The following is a 23,455-nucleotide window of genomic DNA, read 5'->3' on the forward strand; positions in this document are numbered from 1 at the left end:
TGATAAGATTAGGTGGTGACGAAGTATTCATACAGGAGAAAGCTTTACATCAAGTTCCTTGTTGACTGAATGGGTTTGCTTTGCCCAGGTTTATGCTCAACCCAGCTTCAAATGTTATTGCAAAATTGTAATTACTGTGTTGTAATAAGTTTTTTTAGGTGTTATTAAGATCACCTTTCCACAAAGCCACAAAGTTTCTGTTTCTTAAACTACTTTATTTTCTTGGATTGGGTATTGCACAAAGAAGCATGTGTTTCTTATGTCTCAATCTCTGGCAGTAGATGTAAAATATTGGACCCTTAATGGTAGTCAAACCAATGTTTGCTTAGATTTACGCAGGATGTGCTGCCATGTAAATTGTTTGCTTCTTTGATTTGCCACTCCTTTCTGCCATTAAGTTAGTTTTATATCATTCCAGATGCTTAACCTCTTAAGATAATTTATAAATAAGTCTCAGAGTAAATGAGCTCATTCAACTCTAACACATTTCAAAGATTGAGCAATATAGTGATAATTTATCACTGTGCTCCACTGTGTAGGGCGCATATATAACTTACACAGTGGCCTGGATACAATGCAATTATATACAGTTGCTCTTTAAATATGACAGGATGTAAATGGGTTTGTCATACAATGTAGATAGGTGGGCTTCTAAAAGCCTTTGTCACCACTTTTGAAACTTCCAACACTCAGACTTTCTATTATTTTTGTAATTTTAGTCACTCTCCTTAGGTTTGCCAGAAGGAGACTTATGATTTATCTTTGTTCATTGTACCAACTAAATCTCTTTGTTTTGTTATCTATTGTTTTATTAAATAAATGTATGAATGTCATGCATTGCATATTAATCCACAATTAATGAATAAGGCTATTAAGCCAAATGTCTATTCCAGTATTTGGTAGAATAACACGGCAACAATCTAAATACTTATTTTAGGTGTTGAGCAAATACATTTAGAATGAAAATGAGCTTAAGAATGATACAAATAACAAATTCATTCACTCATTGTTTGCTCATTTACAAGCACATCTTTCTCTGCAATGCTGAGGACTTCAAAGACACCCTGACAGGTTAAGAGAGCAACGTGCTGCTATAGCACCATCATGTGGCTCTCAAGGCAAACACAACTGTGCTTTGGGTGAAACATGTTAAGCCCTCGACTTCCCACAACACAGAGGCGCCATGTGACATGCAGGCATCAGCAGCACAGTGGAGCGGCTAACTAGCTAAACAGTGGGTGAAACCGAGGGCTTCAGCTGCACGGGAAGGCAGCAGACAGGTGGGGAGAGGGAGGAAGACGCAGATGGTAGGCCATCAAACATGAGCATCTTTGATTCTTCCTAATTAAACACTTTGATCCCCTGTAACAAAACACCTAATGGAATGGAAGTTAGACACGTCCCATCAGATGTTGCCTGGGATGACTCATGGCCTCTGCTTTGCCTCAATACCCAGGTCAGCTCTGGCATCAACACTTGTTTCATTTATTTATTTATTTTCCACAGTGAATCTAGGGTAATACTAACAGCCAATTCTGAGTTTCAAGTGTGCAGAGAGAAGGCAAATTTGCATGTAATTATCCTCTGGAAGGTCGGACATAATTCATAGCCCCATCCTTCTTGCACAGAGACACACACACGCACAACACACAGTAAACATACAGTCGTCCTCACAGCGACAAAATGAGAATCATGTTTAATTTACTTTTACCAAATTGTTTGCTTTGTTACATTTTTTTTACATGCAGCTGACTAATACAAAAAAGTAATCACCACACAGCAGCAGCACTTCTAAATGAATAAGCTGCATGCGAGGCAATTCAAGAGTCACAGTGTTGTCTCTCTGCCAGTTGTGATTGTGGAGGTTGACTCAAACAATGATCTGGGATTTGTAGTAGCGAGTGCCGCCTCAGATCCAGGTCCTTATTGTTGTGATTGGCTGCATGGAGGTGGCTGGACAGCATGCGTGAAGCCCTGGCAAAGCGGCTCTGGCAGAAGGCACTAAGTGGGTGCTTCTGGTATGCTGACCTATACACAGTCAGTGACGGGAGGTGTGACTGCTGCTTTTCCAAACGGTGCTTTGTGGACCGCAGCGGGCCAGAGTTGGTTGGAAGGGCTGTAAAGGAACACAAAAGAGAAAGTTAACTGTCACATTACTGCAGCCATTAATTACACCGGTGACTGATTTGGAAAAATAAAAGGCATCTGGGGCCAGGAGTTAATTGTTCATGAACTGCTGATATCTTTTGTCCATACAAAATTCAATGTGGCAAAGTATTTGAGCTCTGCAGTGGTGCTGGGATGCTTTAATATGTAATTTCCCATGTATAATCTGTACCTTCAGGCAGCAATGGCATAACACTTTAAAACTGGTCTTACCAGAAATTGGCCGGTCAGACCTCTCAAGCTGCCATGTCAAGCTGTCTGGATGCCCGGGCAGCAGAGTGGGCAAAGCATTGGTATGTTTACACTGGTATCTCTCTTCATAGTGCGTGACAAAGTAATTAGAGGATGGCGGGCCACAGTGGGCAAATAGCAGCTTGGATGGAAGCCCCTGGAAGAAAATACACAGTAGTCTTGACGTAGCCTGTATGCATTGGCCTTCACTGGATTAAGATATAGAGGGCATGACCTATTCTTTAACAATAATCTTCAAGAGGCTCACCATGTGACAGCAGCAAATAGCTCTAACTAGCCTTTAAGTGCCTGTAGGACTGATGATTTCACACATTTTTCATGACTGCTGAGTCTGACCTGAAACTTTCTTTCATAAAGAGTTTTATCACAGGCCTTTATCTTGGTTGTCAATAATATGCAGAAGTGGCCACAATCTGGAGAAGAAATCCCTGACTCGCAGGGTTGTGACAGGCATTCAATTGGTGTTAATGCCATGAATGAGCAGTTAAAAGGCTGACCTCAGCTCTCAGCAGGGCAGATCGTCTCTCAAAGACGTCTGGCTTGAAGTCCCAGTGGGGCCGGTAGTCTACACGGTTGGTGCTGTTGGCTGTCTGTGGCTCCCGAGTGAACTGTGTCAAATAGAGTAAACAGACATTGCAAAGAAGAGTGAGGAAGTGGGGAGGGGGCAATAAAGCGACATGAGCCCAGCGCAACGATCAGCAAAGCTCACACTTCACTATCGATCCGCACTGTTGTACAATGTTTCTCAAGTCATTTCTCCTCTCAGATCGTGAACTAGCAGCCCGTGGCCGAACCTCACGTCGATGCAATTAGTCTCCAGCTCGAGCCTCTCCCACCAGGAGGCTGTGCTGAGGTAGCTGAACTGAAGCTGCCTAATCACTTTGCTATAGATTTGACTACCAACTGAGGTGCTACAAAAACCCTTGGCAGGCTGCCAGCCACTGGTGTGACAGTATGTTTTGTATCCGCAGTAAGAAAAAGCATGACTAGTCTGTGATCTCATTCAATTGAAGTTGTGAATGTGCTTAAATCCGACCATTGTATTTTGACACAGGCATAAAAGTGAAATAGGCAATGAGCAGACAAAATGCCTACCTGAAGCCTTTCTTCCGCCCAGTTGCCTACCAACACTTTGTTGGCATATTTCTGCTCTATCCTCCAGCCAGTTTGGGCCCATTTATCCTGCACAGTCCCTGTTTGGTGCATGCTTTACCTGGTGTCAAACGTACCTAACCAGGGAAATCTGAAGTCCTGTTAGAAGAACATGGTTAAGCTAGTCAAACATATAGCATGTAGGCACATTCACCTGACCCCATAACTGCACAGGCAGTGGAGGGGAAATAGAAGAGCTCTGTTGCTATGGATACAGCAAACATTGAAAGGGGAGGCAAGCATAGTATAGTGGAAACAAACCAGTGATGTCTTACATCTGAGTTAAAAAGAGATACATATCCGAGTGCACAACATTTACCTTTCAGCAGCCTACGCTATATTGTTAAAATGTTGCCAGAAACTGTTTACTTTGTGTCCTCCGGCTACTTTTTCATATTTGCAACAAAACAGGTTTTGTTTATCGATTTATGTGGGTGTTTTTGTGGGTGTTTTTTTTGTCTTCTGTGAACACTTTAATGAAGAAGAAAACTCTGTGACTCAAGGCACGTTTTGTTTATTAAAATGTTAAACAAAATGGAAAGTAGAATAAGGTACATGGCATGATCATGATCTTCACAGTGTCTTCATATAGTCAACGACACTATCCACAACCTGCGCTGCAGAGGGAAAAGTGAGCCAGCCCTGTTTGAAAAAGTTAATCATGCCATGAAAACCATCCATCACATGTCGCCAGGTGACCTCCTTTTCCAAGTCCAGCAGCCGTTTCCTGTAAAGAATCCCATCATCCCTCAGGACGTCATACTCACAGGTGAGTATGAAGGTAGGAGGTGTTTTCTCAATGACATCATCTTCCGCCAATAAAGGTGAGACCTCATGTTCCAAACCAGCTTTGATCGCGTGATACACCTGCCCGTCATATTCTGGGGTTGGGTGCTCGCTGAAACCCCGCGTGAGGAACTCAGGAGGAAGGTTGGAAGGGGAGAGCCAATCCTCGTAGCATGGCTTGAGCTCAGTGGGGACATGGATGCCTTCCAACACGTCCTGGCACAAAGACATGTCCCCATTGAGGTATTGCAGGAAGTAGAACACCATACGGCCACGAAACAATATGGGCACAGCATGATTTTGCTGGTATGAGGGCAAGTTGAAATCTGCCATCTGGAGGGCTGGGTAGACGAGGACCTGAGCGCAGGGGAACAGCAGATGCCCGACCTCTCTCCCCGCCAACCTTTGGCACAGTGCTGCTGCCAGGTTAGCCCCAGTGCCGTCGCCTCCGACTGCCACTCTGCTAGAGTCCACGCTAAACTGTGCCTCAGCCACAGACAGGAAGTGACACGTCGCAGTCTCACAATCGTCCAGCTGGGCAGGGTACCTGTGCTCAGGGGCTAATCGGTACCTGAGAGGGGTGAGAGGGACGACAGAGGGATAATATGATGAATGCTGGCTACTTGGAAGGCGAAATAAGTTTGGGCTATTTACGTGCATTAAAAATGTTCAGTACCCAACAGAAACCACAGTGGTGTCCGACTCCTTGGCGATGTGCCGGCAGACTTCATCAACAGAATCTGTTGAGGATTCAGAGGGCATCACAGTTAGCAGAAGATGGGGTCTTTTATAAGAAGCAACCAAGCACTGCAGACGGAACATGACAACCTTTTGTTTCCCTCTCTACCGACACGCATCTCCTTTTGTGTATTCAGAGAGCATAATATTATTTAAGAAATTAATTGGATTAAATAAACATAAACATATCCAGAGATGCAACGTAGCATTGTTTATTCACGTTACGTTTAGTAACGTTTATTCATGTTATTGTAATAAAATATCTGCAGTTTCCCCAACATAATTACGTTTTTCTTGATTAGATTTTTATTTGTAGCTGACCAGTTAGCTAGTGAGCCAGCAAGCTAATAGTAGCCAGCAGCTCAAACACAAAATATTTCACATATCAATGTCACTTTTTGGATGGTTTCAACACCGGGGCAGACGGGGTTTGTTGTAACACTAGCTAGCTACTAAATGAGGCTGAGAGACGGGTGTGGGTGGGGATTGCCGGGGAAATCTCCGCGATAGCGAGCCAGGACGTCCAATGCCTGTTGTGCAGCAGCAGAACATCTCCCAGCTGGCCGGAATTATCTCACCTTCACTTTTCAGTAATCTTAACTTTTCGTTTTGGTGCTTAACCCATAATGTTACCCACAAAGCTTTAGCATCAACGTTAGCACGTTGTAGTAACGTCAAGCTGGTATCGATATTGAACTTTCAAAATAGATAAGGTCTCTGTTGTATTACTGTGATAAAAAGTGGGATGTAATTAATCACAAAATGATGCTGTATGGCAAAAAAGCAGTATAACGGTTACAAGTATTTTTTTTCTTCGACATTGTATGATTTACAATTACTCCTGAACGTATCATCTTGGTGCCAGCGTTCTGACGGAAGTTAGAGTAACTGGAGGGTGAAAGGTTATATGACGCCACTGACGGGCGACTAAAGGTAACGTGCCGTGTCTGAAAATAAAATAACAGATTTCTCTGGGTTTGACATTTGGTGGAAACACTTGGGATAGTGTAAGATAAATAACATAGTATGGTCATTTTTAGACATTTTAAAGCAGAAATGTTACATATTGTACCTTTAAATCATAATTTTCTACTAGTAAATGATGTGAACTTTGTGTACCTATGTTGCCCAACACCCATCCTCCTCCATGAAAATACACAAGACCTCTTCTCAAGCCCTTGCACACACTGGTGGGTTCATAGACCCGCACTGGAACCTCAGAGAACTTCAGGTCCTTCACTCGCAGGCCCACAGGAACTGGATTTAAGCGAGTCAGAAAACAGGCCACAAACCATCGGATAAAGCTGACCTGATGGCAAATACCCAGGCGATGTAGGATCCGGCCCTTTTAAGGAGAGGAATCAGAACAAGAGAAATGAGAAATGTTACAATTGAAAACAATGTGATCTTGATAGCTAAAGTCAAAGTAAAAAGTTATTCTCACTGAGAGACCATATTTACTGTGACAACTTCAAAGAAGTGGAACACATGACCTTGCCTTTTTTACACCTTTGTTAGACTTGATTTCTTATCTCAAATTTCTCTGATCTAAGCTTTATCAGTTACTGGAGGACAAAGAAAGGACAGCCTTCTTTGACAAAGGCCTTTTTTTAATGCACAAGCAGAGGCATTATCCTATACACTATAATAATAACTTAATTCAATAATCAACAAAAGTGAAATATACCACAAACAGAACATGAAGGAACACAACATAATAAGCATGGACATTTTTATAGATGCTGTAGATACTCACCACAATTGCTATGCCAACAAACAAGCCATGAACCATGTGCAGTCTCCCACTATTTGCAACTCCTCGAGGAATGTCTGAATTCATCAACTCAGAGTACACAAGTCCAATTACCAGAAGGAGGAAGGCTGCAACAAGAGCAGCAAAGCCAATTATAAAAATTGCCCAGCCAATGTCCATGGTTTTGTTGGTATACTCTGCTGAAGGTAAGTCATTAGGAGTAAATGTTTTATCTACCTGCTTTCAGCCTCTTTGCACCCCTCCCACTTCTGCGTGCGATGCATTTTGACCTTGTTTTCACTTAATGACATGTGGCTGCCTGTTGCCCAGGAAAAACTAATGATATTCTTGAACGCATTTTATGGCTGTGTAGTCAAAGTAATTACTGTACATGTTTTCCTAAGAATCCAAGTTGTTTCACTATGGAATATTGCACTAAATATTTGATGTTAATAGAGCAGTTTTGTATTTACTCATACATTTCCATAGTAATCATTAAGATGCCTTTCAATCCCTAGCGATATTTTCTCAGATATCTTTTTTAGTTGAAATGTTATTAGGGATTTCCCATGACAGACAGACATACAAGAAAGACAGTATGACAGTACAATAACTTGGCTATCGCACAGCCAAAGACAATCAGATATCTGAAGGTTGTTCGGTGGTTTTCCTGCTTTCTTTCATGGCCCTTGTGTTGAGGAAGCTCTGCTGCTTACAGCTGCATTCGGCACAGAGTGGCATTTTAATTGTCTGGTATCTAAGGGAAGGAAATGTTCAGAGATGATCCGAGTGAAGGCTGACTAAGAACAGCCTAATCTGAACTTTCACGACTGATCTGTAGATGGCAGTGATAGCATGAGTATAAATAAACAGTGCCTTCTGAAATATACACTGTTTACATTTTTGCATTCTGCATGCAGCCTAAACCCATTTGCCACTCGCTTCAATGCATATCTTTGGACTTTTTTCTTGTTTTTGCCAATCCACTAAATCTAATTTCACTTCAACTGAGAATACTTTTGGTTTGGTATGAGCTTCCAGTGCAACGTGACTTTGGGTTCACATTTTGTAAATCTCAGAAATTTTCCAAAATGAAGACAGCATCTGGAGTCGTGTTGTCTTGGAGTTTTCAGCAGCCCTCTAGAGCCTCTCTGCCTTCCCTAAGTAGCTGAGCCCAGCACAAAGCAACCATTGTGAGGCTGCTCTTTAAACCCATCCCAGTTGCTGAAAAAGCCCTGCATTCAGCGATACCCAGTAAAAATCACAGTGCCAGGGCCAAAAATCACAGACTGGAATCTTGTCTGAGGCTCATGAATTCATAGGATTTGTTTAGGAGGTATTCACGCGGTTTTCTGTTTGTCACCTTGCCAAGCTTCTGAGACTGGGCTGACCTATTTTCCAAATTGCACTGTCACACATAACGGAAAGATGTAGTCTGCTTCAAAAACACCAAATGTTACCGCAAAACAAATTGGGTTCCAATAACTGATGTGGCTTTGCACATAGGAAATTGATACAAATGTAGTTTGTAATGTAATGTACATTATGAGGCTACACACACTTGTTTGTCAGCATCCAAATATTGAGGCTGGAGAGAGCAGAGATCCATCAACGGATGTGCTTGTTAGTATGAGATTTTAACCCAGATTGCCCAATGTAAAGGTGAGCACATCAGACATGTTCCAGTTCTTGTATATTCTTTATCATAGATAGATAGATAGATAGATAGATAGATAGCCTACATGCTAAATATTTTTTTAAATATACAAGAACTGAAAATGTTGGATGTGCTTACCTTTACATTGGGCAATATGGGTTTACATCTTTATCTATCTATCTATATATCTATCTACCTAGCTATCTATCTATGGCCAACTTATTTTGAGGGGTCCGTGTTATGGTTACAATTGTCAGGTTTGTCAGTTGTGTGTTTGTTTATTAGGCTACTACTACTTAGCTGATTCACGGTTTGTTTGCTTATGTCTTCACTTAATTAATAGGGGGGTCTGAGTAAGGATTAGCTGACCTCACTTATGTTTATGAATCCCTTGACCAAATAGCCCCATCTGGCACTCTTACATGAGAATAGTTTGGTTGTTGATTTTGCATTGACTTCGAACTGTCAGTGGAACCTGTGATCTAAACATTGGCATTGTTATTCTGCACGTCATGCGACGAGGTTAAGTTAATAAAGTGAAACTTTCCCAAACAAGATTGGGCCCACCTGGGACGCAGCGGTGCGACCACTGGGGGGCCCTGGACCACAGATTGAGAACCACCTCTGTAGACACACGAAGGGGGTGGGGGAAGAGGCAAGTACGCAACCACTCAGAGCAGACGGGCTCTGGAGCAAAAATATTCATCCACTTAACATGTCAATCAGGATTAATGCCCATACAAACCTCCCCTTTAGGTTCATCCAGGGCTTTTCACTAGTGGAAGTACCGACGCCAGGGCAGAGGCGGTGATATATAAGGTAGGACAGGACAGGAGGACAGGACAGGACAGGACAGGACAGGACAGGAACACAACAGTAAAAGCCCAGCGGGTTCAGTAGCGCACATCAAGGAGCGCCGCCTGGACTTCACGTCTCTGCGTCTCTACCAAAGGTTGACAGGCGTATGACTGATCACTCACTCACTCATCTCCAGAGCGTGATGCACGTCGACTGTCATGTCCGAGCTCCTTGAAGTCACACACTCTTTTTAATATTCCATCGCCAGTGGATTACTCATGCAACAGTTTCTGAGGCTGCAGATGAAATTGTTTGCATGTGGATAAACTTGCAGGAGCTCGCAAGTCGCTGCCCCGGCACTGTTGGGAGGGGATATCAGTGTGTATGTGTGTGTGTATGTGTGTGTGCACGTCAACTTGCAGCGTAAACATTATAGGCTATAGCCTACTTATCGGCTGCCCGCGAGCACTTTTCGAGATGGATTTGAAAAGCGCGTGTCGCATGTGTCTTTTCCCCGTTCAGATGCTCTATTACATACTCAAAGCAAGTTTGTTTTCGCTGTTGCCGAGCACAAGGAAGGACCTGACCAAGGAGGTGGTATTGATCACCGGTGGGGGACGAGGCATCGGGCGGCACCTGGCCAAAGAGTTTGCCAAGCAGGGGGCCAGAAAGGTAATTTCATCTAACCATATAGACAACTTGTTGCAGCCACATTGCTCCTTCCACTCCTTAGCAAAGACATGCATCAGCAAGTTATGTTTGAATGCAATCTGTCTTGCTAAGGCATGCTTCTGTTGTAGGTTTAGTTTGTGTCAAAACCAGCAGTAGTAATTGGGCAGCCAGAATTCCCCCCCCACCCTCCGGTTCAGGTAGCCTGCTCAGTCCTGTCCACCCTGCCCCATGTGTGTTGTTGCTCCACTGTTCTATTGAAGCAGGGATCATAACCGCCTAGTTGGTCCAGTGAGACGAAACACTGCCCTCAATTTTGGTTGAGTATTGCACAACAGCTTGGGTCAACCAGAGGGCAGGTCTGGGCAGCCTTTATGGCTGATTGATGTGATTAAGTGCAGCACTAGGCTGACATCCACCCTGCTAAAGGTCTGGCTGATTCTGGTATGACTGACATGTCTAGAAAGTGTGTTATCGTATTGTATAAGATTTAGGCTGTGTTAAAGGCATTGAATGTGTGTGTGTGTGTGTGTGTGTGTGTGTGAGTGCGCGTGCAAAAAGTGTCAGCCTTGCCTATTACCCTATTATAGTTTGTTAAGCATGTGTTGATCAGTCTGCACTGTTATGAAAATATGGCAACATAGTACAACACCAGAAATAATAATAAAAACCAGATTATGTTTTATTTTCAAGGCCTTTTATGGAGTGTATGCAACACTAAATGAACAAAACAACCTAACAAAAAGGGGTTAGGGAGGAACTGATTACATTATCTTGGATTAGTCTAATGTACAAATGTCTGTTACAGTAACTGAAATGCATTGTATTCAGATGACAGCTTAAAATGGAATTTTAACTATGATTCATCACTGTGTTTTTACAGCTGAATTGTGAAGGTGATTTGTGCATGCTTTCACCCATGTTTCCATTATTCTTTAGAATAGAATCAACTGTGTAACATCCTGTTCTATGGATTTTAATGTTAAGGGGATCCAAAAGTTTTCTGATTACATTACTTAATCAGTTAGAGTTAGACAGATCCATTGGATGCAGTGTTTGCGAGCCCAAAAGGTATAATTAAAATTCTCATAGTAAATCAGTTTAAAATCTATTCATCCAGTCCTGCCAATTTCAGAGAATCCCCCCACTCGTCAAAACCATGCACCCTCCCATCTCGCCCACTCTCCCCATCCCTCACCCCCCTAACAAGGAGCCGTCACATGGGCCTGAAATGCTTCAGCGGCTACATAGACAAGTTCCTCATCGCTGCAGGTCAGGCCAACCTCCATTCCCATCATCATTTCCACCTACGGTTTGTCTACCAATCCAGTGGGGGAACATTACACAGCTGAGTGCCTAATGAGCCACTGGTGTCCCTTTTAGCAGTAATGTGTTAATACAGAGTAGCTCTATTTTTGATCACGTCAGATGGGAGTCATCATTGCAAATGGAAGAAAGTGGTAGTAATTTCCCTGGTAGGAAGCGTTGAGCAGCCCAGCTGAAAGCTGCGGGTTGTAATTATCTGTACATGTGTGACACAAGCCCCACGTCTCAGATCCTCTCTTAAGGCGCAATTTTAGCAGCTTGAAAACATTGCTAAAAGCTGAATGAAACACTAACTGCCTCCCTCTGTCTTTCAATGCCATTTCCTTGGGGAATGAGCAAGAAGAAACCAGTGGGTTTTAAAAGCTTTACTTTGCAGCTGCACAACAAAGGATGTCACCATGCTTTTCAGCACCCCATTGTTGGGTATTATCTAGGTGTGAAGGCTTTGAAAACAACACCTGTGGTAATGTGTATGACAATTACTCCCTGCCTAAAGACATGCTAAAAGGAAATAGGACGGTAATTATGAATAGGGCTAACCTCTACGAACTTGCGCTCACCCCAGTTTGAGCCCCTTTGTGATTGGCAGCCGGAATTTCCTTTTACCTCTGCTTTAGGCTTTGGTGTTTTCACGGTGTGAGGAAGACTAACTACAGCGCTGATGAAAGAATCCAGCGATGGAGAGCCGGGGACTCAAGAGGGGAGCCAGGTCTTCTAGTGTGCTGTTCGGGGTGGGGGGGGGGGGTGGGGGGTAGTGGGGGGGCGGGGGGACCGTTGCAGAGCAAAGCTCTGAAACAATAAACCAGACCAAAGTATTTTCACACACGGCATCCAAGTTCAGAGCACTGCGAGAGGGTTTCAGAACAATGCCAGTAAATAGTTGACAGCTAAACAGCATATTTCTTCAAAGCTCCATTTCTAAGTACTTTTCAGCATCCACTTTAGAAGAAAGGGTTTTGCAGAAAATATTGGGTTTTCCTGTGGTTGTAAACATTACGTAAAGAGATCACTGCGAGGGAGATGAATCAAACCGGGGCACTGACAACAGGTTTGTGCGAGTGGGTGTATGCGTGTGTGTGTGTTGTGCTGGAGGCGGGAAGCACACTGCTCCCAGCTGGGTATTGCCCTGCAACTGACCTGGCTGTCTCCGCAGTAATTAGACAGCGGCAGGCGACTGCCTCCTGAACTCCTGCTGCCCCCTCTGTGTGCCGCCTCTCTGCTGGCCCATACAATGGGTGTGAAAAGGAGGGTTCATAACCACCCATACATTCAGATCTGAGAGATAAAGTATCACTGTAATTCAGCTGGCACTATTGGAGACACGGAGGCATACACCACAGCCAGTGGCATCTGCGCTCGCTCTGAAAGTCTTGTGAAAAGCTTTGCCACATTACATTTTTAGAGAGCTTTTACTTACAGCGTGTGTCAGTGGTGGAGGAAGTATTTAGATCCTTTACTTAAGTAAAAGTACTAATACCACACTGTAAAAACTACTCCTTTACAAGTAAAAGTCCTGAATTGAAAATGTTACTTAAGTAAAAGTATTTTAGTGTCTTCTGGAAAATGTACTTAAAGTACTCAATGCAGAAAACTCCTCACATTTTAGAAAACTGGAAATGATCAAAACAGTTGTCAATCAACTAAGTTTTTAATTGGCTAATCCTTTCAGCTGGATTAGTAGGCCTGTACTGTATATTGTTGGGTAGTTTAGTTTATAATAAACCATCGTACTTTATAAACTACATGTGTTTAGTGTGCAAAAATCTTAATGTGGAAAGTAACTAGTAACTAAAGCTGTCAGATGAATGTAGTGGGGTACAAAATACAATATTTTCCTCTGAAATGTAGTGGAATAGAAGTAGAAAGTGGCATTAAAAAAAGACTCAAATATAGTACAAGTGTCTCAAATGTTTACTTAAGGTACTTGAGTACATTTACTTAGTTACATTCCACCACCGCATTGTGTGTTGACATTAAGTCCTGGTAGGCATGCCCAGTTCGAACAGTCACTTCTTTATCACTGATAGCGTGGGGGGCTTCTGCAAGGTCAATTCAAAACTTGTTTTCTTACTGTTTCTATCCAGATCGGAATTTGGCCAGTGCTTGTTTGTTCTGAGGGTCCTGTGTGCTGTGACGGATGATAAACCTAATTAATTAAATAACATTTTAACAGGAGAGCACAGTTTGAGTGCTGACTTTTAATGAGAGCTGTCAGCTTTGTTTGTAAGGCTCAAATCCTATTAAAAGCTTTCAGTTATTTATCAAGACCTGTCTGCCTTCACTGATTACTCAAATGGGCTTGCAAATGAAGCAAACAAAAAAACCAATCAAAAGTAACTCAAACAAGGGCCGCTCACAGAGGGAGCCAAACCCTTATTGCTTCGGATCTGATGAAGAAATAAAGAAAACGTTCCAGACTGTAAGAGCTTTACAGTGTCAATATTTCTGTTTGGTTTGCTTCTGCTACTGTTACTATCAGACATTATAGTATTACTATACTATGACATTAGCATACTGTCATTGCCAGCATGCTAATGAGCCTGTTTGGCTCTAGATAAATGCTAAGTGAATTTGAAAAGATTGGCACAGTCTGAAAGTGTCCTCTTACTGCAGGATGACAGACGTGCAAAAGACGACATGCGATCATCTATAGCTATTGAATTCTTGCAAGTGGCAAGAGACGCGCTCTCTTTTGTGTGTGTATGCGTACACACAATCACTTTTTCTGTCTCTCACATACACAAGCTCACTTTCCAGAAGACTTTTTGCTCAAATATTAACCTTGGTCATGGGCGACCAGCCAAATCCCACACTGGCGTCCTCAGCACTTCACACATGCACTGTTTTCAGACTCCCTGACCAGAAATGACGGGGCTCATCTGCCCAACAGGCCGTGTAATCTCTTTGAGAATTTGTGTTTGAGAGATGAGGAGGGCTCACCCCCTGATTTCATTACCTTTCCCTGACCCCAAAGACTGACAGATCTAATTGCCCAATCACTAGTCCCCCACCTCCATCCAACCCCATGTTCCCTGCTCAAATGACTGGCCTTCATTTAGTCTCCGGGTGGATGAAGAGACAATTCATTCGCACAGCAACCCCCAAGCCTTTAATCTTGCTCGAAAACTATTTGTTGGAGTGAAAATGGCCTTTCTGTTCTCTGAATGAAAAGAACATTGCTGCTCAAAGATATCCACAGTTACACCATGTCTCATTGCCAGAAAAATTGCGTAAAACATACGTAATGTTTTGTTGATGACTGACTGTAAAACACAACCCTTTTTCTTCCACTTATAACTTACGCTTCACTTGATTTGCTTCCGATCTCGGCACAGTTCCAATGCAGAGCATTTCTCTGTTTGTTTATATTCTTTTATATATCTTTTTTTTTTTTTTTTTTTCTTTCCTAGGTGATCTTGTGGGGCCGAACAGAAAAGTGCCTCAAAGAAACTGCAGAAGAGATCTCTCTCTCAGGAACAGAGTGCCATTACTTCCTGTGTGATGTGGCCAATCGGGAGGAAGTTTACAAGCAAGCCAAGGTGGTTAGAGAAAAGGTACGCCAGCTTCATATTTGTTATAAAGAGATTCCTACTTACACAAAGAAAATGTCAAGAAAACACATCATAAACACGTCGAAATGTCGTGAAACACATCATAAACTTTTTTTCTCTGTGATGCCTCTGTCTCCGCTGCTGTATGTATATTGGCTCAGAGCTGCTCTGTCTCCCATCTGGTGTATAGATTACACTATATCTGAATAAGAGAGCGGAATATTGCTGACAGCTCTGGAGCAGCACAACTGTATCATCTCACAAAAAGCAAACCGAGAACACATAAGATCTTTGACAGTGTTTTTTCTTGTTGTGCTTTTTAATCTCAGGTGGGAGATGTTACAATATTAGTGAACAACGCAGCTGTAGTCCACGGCAAAAGTCTGATGAACAGCGATGACGACGCCCTTCTGAAATCCCAACACATCAACACCATGGGACAGTTCTGGGTAAGGCTTGCAGAGACTAAAGCAGAGGTTTGCATGCAGAAGTTAGGGGAATTCCTCCTGGCAGATTATCCTTATCATTTTCATATTTTGATACGGCAGACTTGTCAATCACGACCGCTATTATGGCAGGTTAAGTGGGGTATTTCCAAATTGCCTCTAAGCCCCTGAAACATCAGAAGGATTTTGAAACTCATGGCTCATTTTTATTTTAAATGGACTTCAAAAGACTATGCCATATGCAGACAGAAATGCAATTATCATCCCCATGGAAATGGAAATTGAATCTGTGGTTACACTGTGGGTCTGTTTCTCTTTTGTGTTCTGTTCTTTTTACTCTAAATATATATTCACCTTCTATTTCCACGCTTCAATCCTCCTTGTCTTCATACTCCCCTTTGTTTTCTTTCTTCATCCCAGACTACAAAAGCCTTCCTGCCTCGGATGTTGGAGCTGCAGCACGGCCACGTAGTGTGCATAAACTCCATCTTGTCGCAGTCTCCCATCCCTGGGGCCATAGACTACTGCACCTCCAAGGCCTCATCGCTGGCCTTCATGGAGAGTCTGACGCTGGGCCTGCTGGACTGTCCCGGCGTTGGCTGCACCACTGTGCTTCCCTTCCACACCAATACAGAGATGTTCCAGGGCATGAGAGTCAGGTAGTTAAAGATGCTTTGTGTAATTGGTTTGTATTGTTAGCCAACCCAGCGGCGTGGTTGTAGGGATGGCAATGCCGGTCCTTAGGTCCAATCATTCCACCATTTTGAGAGTGAAATATCTCAACAACTATTGGATGGATTGCCTTATTGTGTACATTCATGTACCCAACAGAATGAATCCGCCTGACTGTAGGGATCCACTGACCTTTCCACTAGCACCACTGTGAGGTTGTGGTTCAGAGTGGATATCTTGACAGTTATTGGATAGATTGCTGTGAAATTAGCTATATAGTGATATTCAAGGTAGGGCTGGGCAATATGGAGAAAATCAAATATCACAATATTTTTTACCAAATATAATATTGTAGGGTTGACTATTGGTGCTTTCACAAAATATTTACACAATGAGATTTTGATAAATAATCATCAGTAATGTGGCTATAATGACTGAGTGGGTAAAGGCAAATAATAAAATAGCTTGAACAGTCTGGTAAGTTCAGAAAATGACATCACTTTACTGTAATGCAGACTTTAATACCAGGAAAAGACAACACACAGTGTCATATATTGATATAACAATATCCCAAATCTGAAATGATATCTAGTCTCATATCACGATAACTATAATATTGATATGTTGCCCAGACATCCTTCTGACTTTTCATCTAGCGCTACCATTAGGTCCACATTTTTACTTTGCAATCAAATAGCTTTTCATCTGCTTAAAGGATTGGCACACAATTTTACATAGACGTTCATGGTTCCCAGATAATGTATGGACTTTGGTGAATTTTCCTCTCTAATGAGCTACTCCCTAATAGATCATAATTAAAGACAGTCACAGTGCTGGGAACCTCCAAAGTGTGAGTTTATTCAAAAAGGAAATTTGTGACTCATTAGTGACTCATTCCCTCTTATGTTAAGGGTCACTTTGACCCATTTGCGTTTTTGTGTTGACAAAAATACTGGTTAACCTATCTTTTTCTTCATGAAATTGTATGACATTTCCTCATTTAGGGTCATTAACTTGTTCATTAAATCTGGACACACTGATGTGTAGTGGAATGTCTGTTCAGAGTTTGTATACAAAGAGGATGTTGCGGGTCATTTTGACCCAGAGACTTTCAACACCCATTTAGAACCGTGTGTGTGTGTGTGTGTGTGTGTGTGTGTGTGTGTGTGTGTGTGTGTGTGTGTGTGTGTGTGTGTGTGTGTGTGTGTGTGTGTGTGTGTGAACGCTTGTCCTCTTTACTGTTGAACTCCAAAAGATTTGCAACTGAAGAAGTTTTAGCACAGATTTGTGATGGTAATAGTGATGTAGAGGAAGAGGTTTCAGAGTCAGAGGATCTTTCAGAGACCGAGGACGATCCGGATTGTGAACTTTCCTATGATGAAGAGGATTCAGAGGACCAGTCTTATGTACTGTCTACATCAGCTGAAAACAATGGGCAGCAATCATCACCACACTGAAGCCAAGGCAGTCAAAATGACTCCAAGCCCCACAAAATTTTCTGCCACACTAGTTGATGATATTCAATCACCATTTCATCTCTTCATATCCCAACCAATCGAGAGGATCATACTGGACATGACCAACTTGCAGGGGAGGTGTGTAGTTCAAGAGAAATGGAAGCCACTGGATCAGATTGACTTGCATGCATACATTGAAATCCTGATATTAGCTGGAGTGTAAAAGTCAAAGGGAGAACCAACTGCCAGTCTGTGGAATGAAGAGAGTGGAAGGCCAATCTTTCAAGCAACATTGTCTCTGGAGTCAATTCATACGATAGCTCGGGTGTTCCGCAACACCAGAGCTGGTCGACGTGAAAGAGACTAACTAGCTGCGATCAGAGATGTATGAGATAAATGGGTCGAAATTTTACCTCTCTTGTACAATCCTGGTCCCCATGTCACTGTAGACGAACGCCATGTTCCATTCAGGGGGCGATGTCCCTTCTGACAGTACATGCCCAACAAGCCTGCCAAGTATGGCATCAAAATATGGGCATCCTGTAGTGCCAAATCTAGCTATGCATGGAATATACAAGTGTATACCGTAAATATTTTCACTAAATAATTGGTAAAAATAGTTTTGGGGGAAAAAATGTTTGTGATGAGGAAAAAACGTTTGTTTTGATTGTATTTACACCGTACGGGTCATTTTGACGCGTAATATCATCAATGCATTTTTTTTCAACATAATACGAGGGTTAAGGAATTTATTTATTAATTTGTCATCAGTCTGTCTGCCCCCTTGAGGCCTTTAAAGATGACAATGAACCTTGGTGCTTTAAACCTTTTTAATAGTGCTGAACGGTGTAAGGTGCTTTACATGTATAACACAGAATGTTCTTGTATAGGCGTATGAGTACACCCAACCTTTCACATTGTTGTGTACTAGCTTTTAGAAACATCAAAAACATTTCACGCTCAGTTTGGCAGCTCACACCAACAGATCTAAACTTTGTTGCTATGTTGCCATTAAAAGCATGTCTAGCTTGAAAGCGGGATTTGTTTGCACTGTAATTTCAACCTAAAATGTCCACCAACTGGCTTGTTATGAAGAGTGGATACACCTTGAACATGCATTCTTGGTTTCATCAGAAAGATCACTTTGTCTTAAAACTGCTATATTTTATTTTGCAGGTTTCCCCTACTCTTTCCACCTCTCCGACCTGAGGTAGTTGCCCAGAGGACTGTGGATGCAGTCAGAGCTGACAAGGCCTACCTATACCTGCCCTGGACTATGCATGCCCTTGTCTTTTTAAAAAGGTAATTACAAAAAAAAAACATTTTCTTTGTTTTGTCTTGCTTTTAATGACCATACTTGTTCCATGCTTAACACTCCACCCTTGGTCTTTATGCACTTTTTAGCTTCATGCCACAAGTTTCACTTGAAGAAATCCACAGGTTTTCTGGGAGTTACACCTGCATGAACACGTTCAAAGGGAGGACATGAACCTGGATCGCACATAACGTGAGAGAGCCCTCAACAGCTCTGGGGTGTACTGAAGGGAATATGGACCTTAATACATCTGGAAGGAGGACAGAGGAGGCCCCATGATTGCGTGAAGACAAATACTTAGGGGACATGCAAGGCGGTTGCTTCTGCAGGTAGAATTAATTGATAAACTGCAGGATACACCCGGGTCCCATCTATATGTGTGCCTATGTGTATAGTATGAAGGACTGAATACCATTCTCACTTTGAACAGAAGCCATGCATAGGTCTGAACCAGTAGTTATTCTGGGATTTTTTTTTGTGACACTTGTTTTAGCCTGTTTTTACACTTCTTTTTTGAATATTTCTTCTTTGAATCAAAACAAGATAATAAAAATGGAGTTTTAGAGATGCACTGTGTCCTTTGTACATGATGAAAGCAGAAAAAGTGAACACTTGGGAGGTACAGATTGTTTGGTGTCTGGGTTTTGACTCCCATAGCACCTTTGATTTATTCCAAGCAAGAGTGACTGTGACAGACGATGTTGTCAAAACATAAAACATACGCTTGGGGGAGGCATGTGTATTCTTGTCTGTTGCCTGCTGTCAGAAAATGGTGTAATTCTCCATAAACATATTGAACTCAAAACAAGTCTGTCAGGACCTCCTCCCACATGCAGAGAGGTCTAAACCACATTCAATGAACGAACACGGACAGGCAGAGAGACTGTTGTATTTATTGAGCCCTGAAAGACCAGCAGTCATCTTTAGACCTTAATTATTTAGGTTAAAAGTAAACAGCTAAAAAAGATTCCAATATGTCACATTTGTTTTTTTTATAGCTTTAATCACTCTCATACAATCTTGTCTGCCACCGCCACACATGTTTTGGTAGTAGATCATATAAATGTGATTGGTATGAACACCAGAGGCGAATTCTCTAAAAAGAAAGGGACAATATGGAGCCTATTTCACTTTATTGCATATGAATCTGAGTATGTTCCAAGGCTTTAGCTCCAAACAGAGGGAGGGAGCTGCGTACATTCACAATGAATGAGATGTATCAATGCCAGAGTCTCACAATAACCTTTTGATAGAGGATATTATTCAAAAAGTAGAAAAAGCATGTTCTAAAATCAGGAAGAGACAAGCTTATAGCTGAATTACCAAAAGATTGTCAGAAAAACTTTGGACAGTGTGGAATGAAAATTAAACAAAAGTCTCTTCCCATGGGAAATTTGCGAGGAGCTTCTGATCTAACTCCAGTAGCTGATGAGAACCTATAACCAAAGAGAAGAAACTGATCTGAGATTTCAGATTATGTGAGCTGAATGAAACTGAAATCCAGTATATTAAAGGATATAGTGTGACATTTTTGGTAAAGGTGCTTATTTGTGTTCTTGCTCAGGATTAGATGAGAATATCAGCAGCCGATTATATTAGCTATAGTATAAAGACTTGAAAGCAGGGGAAACAGCTAGCCTACCTTTGTCCAAAGGTAAAAAAAAAAAATCTTTCTATGTATATGTGCTGGGAGTGATATTGGTCTTCATATCCAACTCTCAGCAAGATAGGCTGAAATATGTTTATTGCCAAAACTATTGAACTTTTTCATTAACTAAAATAGCCTGGTGGATACAACAGCACCTTGACTATGTCCATGGTGGGGATGTTATGGGGGAAGCCTAAAGGTAGATGTTCCATTCCTGTGTGAAAACATCTCTTTCCACTCCATTCATATTTTAATATATGTTACATTTCAAACATGTTGACTGAGATTGTATTAATTAAGAATACATAAAGACACCAAACTTCAAACGGTATTGCATTTTGATATAACATCCAACTGTGAGCCTCATTTTTTTTGTACAGCTGTTTCCCCCCCATGCATGTAGTTAGCATAGCACCTAGCCCTAAAAACTGCATGTATCTTTGGTCCACAGACTTTATGTGGCTCACAAAGTTGACACAGGCTACATCTATGCACTACTACTACTTTTGGTTTTGAAAAAAGTAATCTTGTGCTACGTTTACGCCTCGCGTCCACACTACTCCGCCGTTTCTGAGCCCCTAAAACAGAGACATTTGGAAACACCGCTGCCTCCATTTTGGTTTAAACTTCGGGGTTGCTTTGTAGTCTGGATGGGCACAAACGGAGACTTTTGGAAATGAAGATGCACGTCAGGCAGTCTTATCATAGGCTTACATACCTTTCAGTCACAGTTCCAGCTCGTTGTCGGTCCAAGCAGATATATCCTTGGTCTTAGTTTTCACCATTGTTGTTTGTCCAAAGTATTCTTTGTATTTTCAACATATAAATCCATGATTTTCAACTACAGAGTAACCAAGATGATCTGCTTCCTGTTTACACCGTGCCCAGTGCATGTGAATGGTCATGTGATATACATTGTCAGATGTGTTAATATGGACGGAGATAGTTCTGTTACGGAGCTAAAACTCGTGTGTGGATGGAGATAGTTTTTGTGTCAAATATAGTAGTTTAGATGTAGCCTCTCTGAGGCAACTTTTTGAAGGTTATTGCATTGATTAGTGTTGCACCTGTGTAGGTTTTGCTAAACTCAAACAGGTCAGTATATCTTTCATACTGTACCTTAGGGTAACAGTGCCTGTACTTCCTTTTAGTGCCCTGCTAGTGTGTTTGCGCTTGTTTTTCAATGAACTTAGATTTAATTTTGTGCAATCCCGGACAGACCTGAGACACCTATGCAATATTTCTTTTTTCAGTGGAAGTCACATGTCAGGTTGGCCAAAATGAACGCCGACAGCCCCCCAGACTGACGACGGCACGGCACACACGTCACTGACCAAAAAAACTGTAAAACTGTCCAACTTTTCCTCCCTACAGTGCTTAACCAGCCTTTAGATACAAATAATTAAAGTTAAATTTAAATGGAGAAGAGCTTGGATGTTAAACAAGAGCTTATTCATTATTGTATCTACTGTTAAAAAAAGCAAATACAGGCTACTCTTTTTGCACTTGCTCTGTTTACTTTAAGTTTTTCTCCTGAAAGTGACTTTATTTTGTGGTTGGATTGATAGCCTACATCTGGCTTAAGGTTGCACTAAAAATGTATTTTACTTGAACAGTGCAGTGTTAAAAATTTTAATAAATAGAGATTTGAACCTTATTGAAATTTGTTTTGTGTAAATTGTTAATAATTGAGCAATGGGGAAATAGTCGCTAATTGAAAAAGTAATCGTTAGATTAATCGAAAAATTAATCGTTAGATTAGTCGACTAATCGAAAAGATAATCGCTAGATTAATCGTTTAACTAGTAATCATTTGTGTGTGTACCACCTAGTTTCCTCCAAATGTCTATAGTTACCTGACAAAGCAACCCCTGTATGAAGCTGTTGTACTTCCACCTTTAATTTTGAGACTAGTCCGCCGTCCAGTGCATGAAGGCCATTCTGACAAATACAGATGAGACCAACAGAGAGAACCAAACCTAAATTGAAGCAAAATTAAAAGTGCAGGTTATATTGCTCCACAAAAAACAGAGAGCTTTAGGGATCATGAGCTGCAATAAAAATAACTAATAAGGTTAAGGAGGGGTTGTGCTCGTTTTCACCTCACAGATGGTAGACAGTGAATCAGAACTCATTAATGTTTAATGAGATGAGCACATTGAGGTTTATCACAATAAAAGACAGGGCTGTAGTAAAAATGAAAATACTACACTCAGCTGCATGTTTCTAAACCTCAAGGGAAGCCTGTGTTGAACTTTTTTAACAAGCTAAACCTCTTTATGATGTGACTGTCCATGTTTACATTTTGAAAATATACACATACACATAAACTAAAACAGTACAGCAGGACTTGAAACATAAAACAATGTCAATGCACTATTTAGAATTACCACAGCCTTGAATAATGAATGAATGAATGAATCATTTTATTAGTGTGTCATGCATAAAACAAAGTATGCCCAGCCTAAACAGGCTGCTTTGTTTAATATTGTATTCAGTAGAATGATCACCTCGACGTAAAGTCTCACCACTCATTCCCACCACAAAAAATGGCAGTTAATATTAAAAACGTTTGCTTTCACAAATTAAATTGAAGAATTTCATTCCTTCTGTTTGCTTAACGATATGCTCCGATTGTTCCTCCTGAGACTGTAACTTGTATATATAGATCAGAGCAGGGGCGTACTGAGACAAAAATTTGGCCCTGGCAATTCCTTTCCTTACCGGCCCAATTTCAGACGGGGACATTATTTGATTTATAATTGCAAAAACTAGGCACACGTGAGATTATGGCAACAGCAGCACTTACATACTTTCATAATTAAATAATACACACACTGGAGCAATTCATAAAACCTTCAAATAAACTGCCATGGCACCATCTTAGAAAATGGAAATGCTTGCATATTTAAATCTTATTATTACATACTTAAACAACCAAACACCAAAGTACGAAGTCATAGTGGACCAGATGCAAGCCTTGATTTTGAAAAGTAGAAGCCTGACGGCACCAGACGGGAGACTCCAGGCTGCAGCCGTACAGTCATATTTTCGTCAAACTAGTGTGAA

General features: G+C 41.6%; 3 protein-coding genes across 3 annotated transcripts; 1 reads left to right on the top strand and 2 right to left on the bottom strand.

Annotated features, from left to right (window-relative positions):
• Positions 1 to 1,820: 1,820 nt before the first annotated feature.
• On the bottom strand, positions 1,821 to 3,624 carry cfap107 (cilia and flagella associated protein 107). Its single transcript, XM_028575023.1, has 4 exons — positions 3,514 to 3,624; positions 2,916 to 3,026; positions 2,380 to 2,554; positions 1,821 to 2,116 (listed from the first exon to the last, which is right to left on the bottom strand). Exons 1-4 carry the CDS (start codon positions 3,622 to 3,624, stop codon positions 1,821 to 1,823), a joined length of 693 nt encoding a protein of 230 aa, XP_028430824.1.
• A 519-nt stretch (positions 3,625 to 4,143) lies between these two features.
• Positions 4,144 to 7,027, bottom strand: aadacl4 (arylacetamide deacetylase-like 4). The gene is made up of 4 exons (XM_028576959.1): positions 6,851 to 7,027; positions 6,214 to 6,439; positions 5,033 to 5,096; positions 4,144 to 4,927 (listed from the first exon to the last, which is right to left on the bottom strand). The coding sequence occupies exons 1-4, from the start codon at positions 7,025 to 7,027 to the stop codon at positions 4,144 to 4,146; spliced, it is 1,251 nt and encodes a 416-aa protein (XP_028432760.1).
• Positions 7,028 to 9,180: 2,153 nt separating this feature from the next.
• dhrs3b (dehydrogenase/reductase (SDR family) member 3b) lies at positions 9,181 to 19,305 on the top strand. Its single transcript, XM_028576493.1, has 6 exons — positions 9,181 to 9,974; positions 14,708 to 14,851; positions 15,178 to 15,297; positions 15,715 to 15,953; positions 18,600 to 18,725; positions 18,828 to 19,305. Exons 1-6 carry the CDS (start codon positions 9,687 to 9,689, stop codon positions 18,910 to 18,912), a joined length of 1,002 nt encoding a protein of 333 aa, XP_028432294.1. The 5' UTR covers positions 9,181 to 9,686; the 3' UTR covers positions 18,913 to 19,305.
• The last annotated feature ends 4,150 nt before the right edge of the window (positions 19,306 to 23,455 follow it).

This window comes from Perca flavescens, chromosome 4, assembly GCF_004354835.1.
Source record: "Perca flavescens isolate YP-PL-M2 chromosome 4, PFLA_1.0, whole genome shotgun sequence".
NCBI lineage: Eukaryota > Metazoa > Chordata > Actinopteri > Perciformes > Percidae > Perca > Perca flavescens.